At 39.7% G+C, this 12,017-nt stretch overlaps 1 protein-coding gene across 5 annotated transcripts in view; it reads left to right on the top strand.

Moving 5' to 3' along the window:
- The window catches only part of cstf1 (cleavage stimulation factor, 3' pre-RNA, subunit 1), a 37,930-nt gene that overhangs the window by 16,683 nt on the left and 9,230 nt on the right, over positions 1-12,017 (top strand). For all 5 annotated transcript variants that reach the window (XM_048608143.1, XM_048608145.1, XM_048608144.1 and 2 more), the window contains exons 2-5: positions 2,550-2,749; positions 7,958-8,235; positions 8,782-8,979; positions 10,799-11,189. In XM_048608143.1, coding sequence (XP_048464100.1) covers positions 2,581-2,749; positions 7,958-8,235; positions 8,782-8,979; positions 10,799-11,189 — 1,036 coding nt within the window. In that variant the 5' untranslated portion in view covers positions 2,550-2,580. The remainder of the gene's footprint in view (positions 1-2,549; positions 2,750-7,957; positions 8,236-8,781; positions 8,980-10,798; positions 11,190-12,017) is intronic.

Here is a 12,017-nt window from a genome sequence, read left to right as displayed (position 1 = left end):
ATGGTGGAGAATGGTCTTTAAAAGCAGAGACTGGTAAAGTGAGAAAGGGTGGGAGCTTCCTGACATTTGGTCTGGGAAGGAGGAAAAGCACTGAAGTATGGGAAATGGGTCAGACATGACTGAGGATGTTTTCTTGCCAACCATGGTGGCTGCGTGGGGTATTGTCAGTTAAGGATAAAGGAAGGCCTGTCATAAGCACCCTGTCAAAGCTTGTATCATTTGAAAAACTGTTGTTGAGAAACTGAGACAATGGAATCGACTCCGTGCAGGAAATAAGATGTGAGAAAGTACAGTCAAGGGAACTGTGGGAGTCCGATATTAGCCTATGCCCATAAACGAAGGGGATAGTCAAGAAGTCAAGGAGGGGATGATTCAGACATGGACCAGGTAAGATTGAGAAAAGGGAGGGAATTGAAAACGCATACAGTTTCACATAAATTTGAGATTGTACAGTGTGGTTACAAGCTAAACATATCAGGCAACACCTGCCGCTTACAAAAGTTATTGGAGTGAGTTGAAGGAGAAATTGTTCAAAATGAGAACAAGCTCAGCCAGTCAGAGGGTGATGTGGATTGTTCAGGGGACTGTTCAGGCCTTCTATCAAGGAAGAAGTGGAGACTCCATACCGTCTTGGTGAGGAATGGAGATGTAGAGGGATTGCACGTTCATGGAGAGGAGGAGGTGACTGGGTCTAGGAAACTGGGAATTGTGGAAAGTGTCAGAAGAACCACAAATGTAGGTGGGAAGAGATTGGGCAAGTGGAGAGAAATAGAATCAAGTTAAGAAATAAGTTCAGTGGGACAGGAACAGGTTTATCTGATGGATTTGCCAGGTCAGTCCTGTTTGTAGATTTTGGAAAGAAGATAGGAGCATGCTGTGTGGGTTTGGAGTACCAGGTCTCCAGAGGAAATGAGGTCAGTGAATCATGTCCACAGTGGAGAAGAGGCAGGAAGAAGTGATCTCTTCAAACAAAATGGCATGGCACTGAAAAGATAATAATGGGATTTTAAAGTCCACTGAACACAAGTTAAATCTGTCAAGAAGTGCAGCCAGAAACAAGTTGATATGGAGTAAGCCATTAAACCAGTCGCTAATGACTACGGTGTGGGGAAGTACTGGAAAACTGTCGACTGAAAAGGGGGTGATTTGAGTGGTGAATCTAGAATGTAACATAGGACAACAACAGAATGGAATACTTTAAACTAATTTGCAAGATAGGACAATGGATCATGAATTCTAATTATGCAAGTTTAAGATTAACATCAGGAACTTCATATGGGCATTATTTACAAATTCATATTTATCCTGTGATTTGAGCTGTGAAAATGCTGCAGCCTCTTTAGGTAACACAAATCTAGTATTGTTGCATTAAAATTGCTGTTGATTGGCAACTTTCAGTGCATGCCTTTTTTTTGGTGTTTTATGTTGAACGTGCAGAAAATGTGTGTATTCAAAAAGCCTTATGGACAAACACAACGCAGTTGTATACTCATGGGATTATAATGCAGTTCTGAGATTCAGAAATCCATTGAGTTTGTTTCATTCACAGGATGTGGTTATTGCTGGCTAGGCCAGTGTTTATTGCCCATCCCAAATTGCTCAGAGGGCAGTTAAGAGTCAGCCACATTGCTGTGGGTCTGGAGTCACAGGTAGGCGAGACCAAGTAACAATGATAGTTTACTTCCCTGAATAAAAGACAGCAGTGAGCCAGATGGGTTTTCAATGGAGTCATAGAGTCATACAGCACAGAAACAGACCCTTGGTCCAACTTGTCCATACCAAACAAGTTTCCAAAACTAAACTAGTCCCAATTGCCTGTGTTTGGCCCATAGCCCTCCTAAACCTTTCCTATTCATGTACTTGTCCAGATGTCTTTTACATATTGTAAACATAGCTGATCCACCACTTCCTTTGGAAGTTCATTCCACATGCAAACGACCCTCTGTGTGTGGAAAAAGTTGCCTCTCAGGTCCTTTTTAAATCTTTCTCCTCACCTTACATATATGTCCCCTCGTTTTGAACAGCCCCACTCTAGGGAAAAGACTTTGGTATTCACCTTATCTATGTCCCTCATGATTCTATAAACCTCTGTTGACAAAGGTTTCATGATCATCATTCGACTCTTAATTCCAGATTTTTGTTAAATTCAAATTCCACCATCTGCCATAGTAGGATTTGAACTCAGGTGCCCAGAGCATTACCTGGGTCTCTGCATTAATAGGCTAGCAATAATATCACTAGGCCTTTGCCTCCCTTTGAAGGATTCTTCAGAACGCTGGATGCTAGATTCTTTTTCACTGTTTGTACAGTGTTACCTGATATCAACTGAAATAGCACTGGAGGTTCTGCAGTAGGGCTTCTCGAGATTAGGGACAGAAATCTTAGCTAGAATTCCCAAGTTACACTGGATGTGTGGTCAGTGTTTTAAGATGAGCAGCATATAATTAAAAGTGTGTAGGATATGGAAGTAGGTTTTGTTTTGATGATCACATCATGCTTGGTTATATTGTTTGTTGTAAACTCATTTTAATATGTTTTTAATCCTCCAGAATAATCATACAAAAGAGAAACTCTTGAGAAATGTTTCGACCTAAAGTTACTCTAAAAGATCGGCAGCACCTTTACCGACTCATTATTGGCCAGCTGCTATATGATGGATACATGAACATTGCATCAAACCTGATCAATGAGATCAAGCCACCATCAGTTTGCTCTCCCTCCGAGCAATTATTGCATCTTGCAAAGCTTGGTAAGTAATTTGTGTTATTAGCCCACTTACAACTGAGCTTTAAAATATTTTATGATCTCTCCTGTTGGCTCCTCACTGAGTACTGTCACATAGCATCCAGATGACTTGTCCAGGTAGCTAACCTTCGAGTGTAAGCTTAAATGTTGAAAGTCAGTAACTGGAGGGCATTTTGGTTAAGTCCAATCCTATCTTTGTCTAAAGTCAAGACAGCACCTAAAAGTGGCCAGTTTTATGCTTGAATGCTGAAAGCTTCATTTCTCTTGGGATCCACGATCATGGTCATACTTATGGTCAAGATGGCGGTGGTGTAGGATGCTCCAATTGGAACTCCTCCACTCCTCTGTCTCTTTCCTTCTCTTTTGTTCCCCTTTGGTCTCTTGGTGGGTTCCAGCCTGGTTTCCAGGTGGCTTGTGGCAGGTCCCAGGCCTGTTCTTTTGATGGTATGGCAGCTCTCAGCTTGGTGTCTTGGCGTCTCATGGCAGATCCTGGCCTGGTCTCCCGGTGTCTCGCAGCCTGGTCTCTTGGCAGCTAATAGGGGGGTCCCAGCCTGGGGTCTCGGTGGCTCTCAACCTGGTCTATCGGTGACTCGTGGTGGGTCCCGGCCTGGTGTCTTGGTGGTATGGCGTTCAGTGTCTCGGTGACTTATGGCAGTGTCTCGGCTCAGCACGTGAGTGGATCCTGCCAGGGCATGTTCCTGAGGCACGGGGGGAGATCGGAGAAGCAGCGGTATCTGTGGCGCAGTAGGTTTATCTGTGGCGCAGCTTCAAGAACTTCAAAGAGAGATAAACGGGGGACTCATCAAAGCCTGTTGAACTTTTAACTTATTCCTTTATTTTCCTAGTTTAAACTATGAAAGATTTTAATATAGACTGTAACCTATTTCTTTATTTTTCTCCTACAAAGTAATGCTTAACTTTTTAACTCTTGTTCCTGTTATTGCTTTGTACCGATGTACTTTAGTATCTAAGATGGCGCCATGTGGCGAAAATATACACTTTTCACTGTCACGTGTACTCAAGTACAGGAGTACAATAAAATCTAAAATCTAAAATCTAAATCTAAAAATGAAGGTAGTTCATAATGTGCTGTGCTTGTCATGTTTCAAAGTTTGGTTTATTAGATGATTAAAGAGAAGTGTTCTGAGGAAGGGTCACCAGACCTGAAACGTTAACTCTGGTTTTTCTTCACAGGTGCTGCTAGACCTGCTGAGCTTCTGCAGCAACTTCTGTTTTTGTTCCTGATTTACAGCATCCGCAGTTGTTTTGGTTTTGATTAAAGAGTAGAGTTTGAAATTATCAAACTTAGCAATATATTCAAAGTCACAGTGCGATAATTTGAGTCTCGTGTAGCTTGGCACAGGATAAGTAAGATTAGAGATGCATATGCGTGGCTTAAGGACTAGTGTGGCAGAAATGGGTTCCATTTAGGGCACCAGTACTGGGGTTAGAGAATTGGGAAAGGCTTCATTTGAACGATGCTGGGATTGGTGTCCTGATGAATGTACAACTAGAATTTGGCAGAAATGGGCAGAAAATGTAAAAAAAAAAGTGAAGCTGAAATGAAAACCAGAATAAATATTGATGGTAAAATGTCAAAGCTTAAGGCTGTTTATCTGAATGCACTGAGCATTTGTAACAAGATAGATGAGTTGATGGCGCAAGTAGAACTTATTTAATTGGCTTGATAGCTATTATGGAGACATGGTTGTAAGGTGATCAGGACTGGTAGTTCAATACTCAAGGATTTTCAACATTCTGGAAAAAATAAACAAAAAAGTAAAGAAGGCAGGGTAACTAATAAAGGAAGGCATCACTGCAGTGGTGAGTAGTGATACAGGTGCAATAGGTTATGATGTGTAATTGATTTTGGTGGCAATATTGCATTGCCAGGGAAAGAAATCACGGATTGGAGTTGTCTGTTGGCCTCTGAAGACATGCTTCATTGTTGAACAAAGTACAAATCAGGAAATAATGGAGGGCACTCCAACTGTCATGGGTAATTTTAATCTGCATATTGACTGGACAGATCAGATGGCCAAGGGTCACATTTTTTTTAGAGCAGTGCATTATACAAATGACCAAGGTTCAGGCTATTTTAGATATAGTAATGTGTAACGTGATAAGATTCTATGGGTTAGCAATCATAACAGGGTAGAATTTCATAAAGTGTGAGGGAAAGCAACTGTTGTCTCAAACCAGTTTCCTCAACTTAAAATACGGACAATTACAGAGGCACGAAGAAAATTCTTGTCCAAAGCAGCCTGGGAAAATAAGAATCCGGGGATTGTCAGTAGATGAGTAGTGGCAGACATTTAAGCAAATATTTCACAACATTCAGCAAAATATTTTTTAGATCAAAAGAATAACTCAGTGAGAAGGATAAACCATCTGGTGGTTAATAAAGGCAGTCAAGGAGAATATCCAAACAAACACTAAAGTGTACAAAGCAGTGAAAATTAGTGGTAGGCCAGAGAATTGGGATTTTAGTTTTGGAACCAACGGCAGATTACTAAAACTCTAATAAAAAGGCAGAAATTGATTGTGAAAGAAATTTGATAAGAAATGTGTAAACAAATAGCAAGAGCTTCTACTGGTATATGATTAAAAAAGTAGCTAAAAGTGAGTGTAGGACCCTGGAAGGATGTGACTGAGAAATTGATAAGGGAGAACAGGGAAATGGCAGATAAATTAAACTAGCATTTTGTATCAGTCTCCAGGATGACCATGGTCAAGAACACTATAAAGAATCCAAAGATATCAGATAAGTAATAAAGAAAGATGTTGTAATAATCTTATCACCTTGGACAAATTATTTGACAAACTAATGAGACTGAAGGCTAACAAGTCATAAGGATCTGATGACCTGCGGGAGAGATAGTGGGGACATTAATCAAAATATTCCAGAACTCGGATTCCAGGAGTGTTCCATCGAATTGGAAAATGGTCAGTTTGATATCCTAGTTAATGAAGGAAGGAGACATAAAGTAGAAAACTATAGGCCAGTTAGGCCGGCATCTCTTGTTGGAAAAATGCTCAAGTCCGTTCTTGAGGAAGAAATAGCAGATAATTCAGAAAAATCTTAACATACTCAAACAGATTCGGCATGGTTTTATGCAAGGGAAGTCATGTTTGACAAAATACTCAAGAGTTCTTTGATGATAAAACAAGCAGAGTTGATAAAGGGGAACTAGTAGATATAGTGTATTTGGATTTCCAAAAGGCATTTGATAAGATGCCACATAAAAGGCTACAGGCGAAATAGAAGGTCACAGTTTTGGGGTTAATGTATTAGCATGGATTGAGGATTGGTTAGTGCACAGAAAGTTGGTACTAATGGGTCTTTTCCATTTTGGAAAGATGTAACTTGTGGAATGCCACCAGGATCAGTCCTAGGGCCTCAATTATTTATTATCCGTGTTAATAATTTGGAGGTTATGGCAGCATGTAATGCATGCAGATTGGCTGATTATACAAAAATGGGTGGGATGGTATGTCCTGATGAGAACTTAAGGAATCAACTGGAAAATGTAGGTAGATTGAGTGAATCGGCAGAAACTTGGAAGATGGAATTGAAATTAGAAAAGTGTGAAATCATGCTCGTTGGTAGGAAGAATCAAAAGGCAGACTATTATTTAAATTGACTCAAAAAAAAGTGCAGCACGAGGAAATGTATGATCTTGTGCATGCAACACAGAAGGTTAGCATGCAGTTGCAGCAAGTAATTAAGATGACAAATGGAATTTTGGCCTTTCTTGCTAGAAGATTGGTGTCTATACATGGGGAAGTCTTGTTACAACTGTACATTGTACTGGTACTGCATGCAGTTTTGGTCCCCTTATTTAAGAAATAACGTATTGGCATTGAAGGCAGTGTGAAAGAAAGTCATTAGGCTGATTCCTGGGATAACGTGGTTGACTTGTCAAGACAGCTAAATTGGATATTCATTAAGAGTTTAGTAGTAAGAGAGCTGAAATTATTGAAACATAATGAGATTTTCTAAAGGGGCTTGACAGTTGAGAAGTTGTTTCCACTATTGGGGGGATTTCAACTAGGGGACATAATTACAGAATAAGGGACATTTATTTAAAACTGAGATGCAAAAGAATTTCTTCTCTCAGAGGGTAGTGAATGTCAGGAATTCTCTAGCACAGAGAGTTAAGGAGGCTAGGTCAGTGCAAATATTTTAAGAGGCAGATTTTTGAAATATCAGCGAGTTAATGGCTATGCTGAGCTGATATGAAAGGAGTGTTGAGGCCTAGGGCAGAACTGATATGATCTTTTGAATGGCATGGTAACCTTGAGGGGCTGATTGGCCTACTGCTGCTCGTATTTCTTATGTTCTTAAGTGTGGTTTAGTTACTTACTGAACTACTCATATTATAGAACATATATAATGATGATCACATTTTGGAAGGATTAAAGACAGACACGTTCCTAATAGCTTGTTTTCAAATATCCCATTTCTATATTCTTGCAATCTCTGTTATCTCTTCCTCATCTCCAACTCTTCTCCAATTTTAGTGTCTTGTACATTTCTGATTTTAATTGCTGTACCATTGGGGTGTCTTCATCTGGCTTGTAAGCTCTGTAATTCCCTCTTTAAGTCTCTCAAGCTTCCCTACCCATAAAACCCTCTCTTGCAACCTTTAGAATACTTCTTAATACTTACCTCTGATGAAGTTTGTGGACACCTATTCCTGTATTTCTACATGGTTTGGTGGCACATTTGAGGTATGTTATTATGTTAAAGGTATTTTGAGTTGTTAATTTCTGTTTTTAAAAAAAAAAGTCTTTAAATAGGCACCAACCCAGCACAGATTTTGGAGCATGAATTACATTTACACCAGGTGGGCTGTTTTAGCGCAGTGGCAGTGCCCCTACCTTTGAGCTAAGAGGCCTGGGTTCGAGTCGCATCTGCTCCAGAGATGTCTCATAACATCTCTGAGCAGGGTGATTGGAAAATATTTACACTTATACCAATGCGAATCAGTGATACATGGCCAACCTATCAACAGAAGTGCTAGAGATTGGGAAAGAGAGGAGGACTGAATAGATCTTTTATGAGAGTTCAGAAAATTCTAAGTTGTAATTCTGAACTATGTATTGACATTCTAAGTTCACGCTTTAAATTTTATTTTGCTTTAGCTGTAAACCAACTTTGGTTAAGTTTCCTTTGCCTCTTTTATTCAAGAATGATTGTTACTTACAGGGATGGAAAATGACGACAACACTGTTCAGTATGCTATTGGACGGTCAGACACTGTGGCTCCTGGTACAGGCATTGACATGGAATTTGATGCTGATGTTCAGACTATGTCCCCAGAGGCCGCTGAGTATGAGACATGCTATGTAACATCACACAAAGGGCCATGCCGTGTTGCCACCTATAGCCGGGATGGACAGCTGATTGCTACAGGGTCTGCTGATGCATCTATCAAGATTCTGGATACAGAGAGGATGTTAGCAAAGAGTGCCATGCCCATTGAGGTACAGCAGTAAAATGATCACAAGTGTTTTGCAAGAATTTAATCCGATTATTTTATCCGATTTTTTTCTCCCAAAGCTGTTAACTCTCAGCTCCGTGGCATTGGGAGGTCTCTGGTAGCATTAGAAATAATTAAAGCAATCTTTGCAGATGTATTGATGAACAGATGTTTGCATCTTTCAAGTTAAACAATCGTTTAAGAAGTGGTTATTTTACTTCTGCAAGCTACACACTATTGTGAAACTCTCTGTACTGCACTTTAAAAGCAGCAAGGGGGCACTCTGACCAAAAGCAGTGTGCACAAAATAGATTTGTCCTGTTAAAAACAAATTAATTTGCTCAGAATCTGTTTATTCACTGTTCATGACTGTTCTAACTATTTCCTGGTCTCAGTGTGGCTGAATGATGTCATTTTATCCAGTTTTAATTTATATTAAATTAAGAGACAAGAACTAAACAAGTGAAGTCACTGTTGCTAACATATGTTGGTCGACAGCAATAGAAAAGTCAAGTTATTTGCAATAAATTTTAATTATTGTTTTACACAGGTGATGATGAATGAGACAGCACAACAGAATATGGAAAACCATCCTGTAATTCGCACGCTGTATGATCACGTAGATGAGGTTACCTGCCTTGCTTTCCATCCCACAGAACAGATACTGGCATCAGGTTCAAAAGACTACACACTGAAACTTTTTGACTATTCCAAGCCTTCTGCCAAAAGAGCATTCAAGTACCTTCAGGTTAGAAATCAAAATTTGTGGGTCATTTGATGATATTATTGATTTAAAAGTATGTGTTCAAGCTCAGCTGTGGACCTAAACATGTATTGTAGATTCCCACCCCACTGCAATTGTGAGGCAGCACTGTACTGTTTAAAACACAGCCTTTTATTAATTTGAGGTCCTGTCTGCTTGCTCAGACAGAAGTTAAAAGTCCCATGGCATGGCTTTATCCCACATTCCTGACCAATCTTCTTTGCTTATCCTACACTGCAAAAAACATGGTATCTGGCTACTTAATCATATTCTATTTGTAGTGCATTAGTATACCCAAAACAGCCTATCTGACAGCAGTGACTGCACCTCAAATATAATCTGCACTTTGAAATTTCTGATGCCATATAAATACATATTTTTTTTCTTAACACCCAGATGATAATCTTATCGACATTTCCACACTCTTATCAAATTTCCTTTTGTTTACAGAATTTCAGCATTATTATGGTGCAGAAGGAGGCCATTTAGTGCATAGTGCCTGCACCAGTTTCTCAATAAGCATCATTATCTTGTACCAATCTACTGCCTTTTCTCTATTCATTTGCATGGTAGTTCTATCCAAGTAACTTTTTCAAGCAGAGGTTGGTGCATGTATGGAATGAGCTGCCAGAGGAATTGATGGAGATGGGTTTAAATACAACATTTAAAAGGCATCTGGATGGGTATATGAATAGGAAGAGTTTACAGGGATATGGACCAAATGCTGGCAAATGGGACTAGATCAGATTGGGATGTATGTTTGGTGTGGACAAGTTAGAACGAAGGGTCTGTTTCTGTGCTGTATGACTCTATAAGTAATCATCCAATGCCCTTTACACCTAGATCCCAATGCTCCTGCACTCCCTTTAGAATTGTGCTCCCTAATTTGTATTATTGTTCACGGTTCTTCCTACCAAAGTGCATCACCTCACACTTTCTGCATTGAACCTCATCTGCCACCCATCCATTTACTCCACCACTTGTCAATGTCCTTTCGGAGTTCCATACTGTCCTCACAGTTTACATATGTTTCAATTCTTGTGTCTTCTGCAAACTGTGAAATTGTCATCTGCGCATCAAAATCCAGTTTATTAGTATACATCAAGAAAAGCAAGGGTCCAATGTTGACCTCTGGGGAACTCCACTTCAAACCTTCCTCCAGCCTGAAAAATGTCTTGACCATTGCTGTCCGTTTCCTATCACTCAACCAATTTTGTATCTACATTGTTACTGTCTCTTTTATACCATCACCTATGTCTTTCTTCACAAGTTTGTTATATGGCAGCATATCATACGCCTTTTGGAAAACTATGTATATCACATCAACAGCGTTACCCTCAATGACCCTTCTGTCACCTCTTCAAAAAAACTCCAGCAAGTTAGTTAAACGTGATTTTCCCTTTAGAAATCCATGCTGACTGTTCCTAATTAACCCATCTTTTTCTTCTGATTCCTTCCTGAATAATTGTTTCTAGAAGCTTTACTAGCATTGAAGTTAGACTGATAGTTGTCTCTTTTCACTTCCCAGACCATTGAATTTTTGAAGTTTGGTTTCACAGATGATGGAAGCATTCCAGTACCTGTCTGCATGGCCAGTTCCCATTGTTGACTCTTTAGTCTGATGAGCTGTGAGCATTACAACCAAATGCACCCTATCCTCAGCTGTGTACACTTTTCTCACAGAGTCACTGATAATGATTAGGAGAAGGCAGTCTGACTCAATTTTTCTTTGTGGCATCGGCAGGAAACAAAGGGGGAAATTAATTATCATTATCTCTGCAACTTATTTTTTATATGTTTTTAGGAAGCAGAAATGCTCCGCTCCATCTCCTTTCACCCTTCCGGAGACTACATTCTAGTGGGAACACAGCACCCCACTCTGCGATTGTATGATGTCAATACCTTCCAGTGTTTTGTGTCAAGCAATCCCCGTGATCAGCACACAGATGCTGTCTGTGCTGTGAGCTACAATCCCAGTGCCAACATGTACGTGACATGCAGCAAAGATGGCAACATTAAGCTGTGGGATGGGGTATCAAATCGCTGCATCACAACCTATGAAAAAGCACATGATGGTGCAGAGGTGTGCTCCATTATGTTCTCACGAAATTCGAAGTATGTTTTGTCAAGTGGAAAGGATTCTATTGTGAAACTGTGGGAAATATCAACTGGCCGTACAATGGTTAAATACACAGGTAAGAAAAGCTAATCAAAATTCAGTTGTGGACTGAAATTTTAACTATGGCTAGGTCACCTTGAATACATGATGCCTTTGAGGACAGAAGGCTACCTTCTGTGTTTGTTTTTATTTCTTGCATGCTAGTGCGTGTAATTGAATTTAGTCATACTGCTTTTTATGACCTGAGACTAGAAAGGGTAAAAGAGAAGACAGTAGACTGGGAATAACTAATGCTAGGTATTGATTCCAGTGTTTGAACTGAAGTGGGAGGAGAGGAAGAGATATTAAGAATGGTCTAATAAATAGACTAAGATTCTGGAAAATCCTGATGGAACGTGGTGTCTGAGAAGCCTAAGCACACTGAATATTACTCTCCTTACCTGTTAGCAATGCAGTGTGAGTTCCAATACAGAGTTCTATTGAGTATTTTCAAGATGTCTTAAGAGATTATACATAAAATTGTTACTTTGTTCTAATCTTACTTGTCCAATTTTCTATTCATCCCCATGTGTAGAGTTTATCATAGTTTCATAGATGAGACTGTAGTACACAAGTGTGCATAAAGTACACCCATTCAGTTTTAAAATGCTATTTTTCTGTAAATTCAGCTGAAACGTTTTAAAAGAGGCTGTACACTTTACAGAAAAGGAGGTGCAGGCAGTCTTAAAGAGCATAAAGGTGGATAACTCTCTGAGACCTGCTCAAATGTGTACTAGGACATTTTGGGAAGCTAGGAAAGAAATTGTGGGGCCCCTACCAAAGATATTTGTATCATCTGCAGCCATGGGTGATGTGCAGGAAGACTTGAGGGTGGCTAATGTTGCACTTTTGTTTATGAAAGGTT

Source organism: Rhincodon typus, chromosome 19 (assembly GCF_021869965.1).
Source record: "Rhincodon typus isolate 14 chromosome 19, sRhiTyp1.1, whole genome shotgun sequence".
In the NCBI taxonomy this organism is placed as follows: Eukaryota; Metazoa; Chordata; class Chondrichthyes; order Orectolobiformes; family Rhincodontidae; genus Rhincodon; species Rhincodon typus.
Note: the sequence above shows the minus strand (reverse complement) of the source record. Positions and strands in the feature narration are given on the sequence as shown.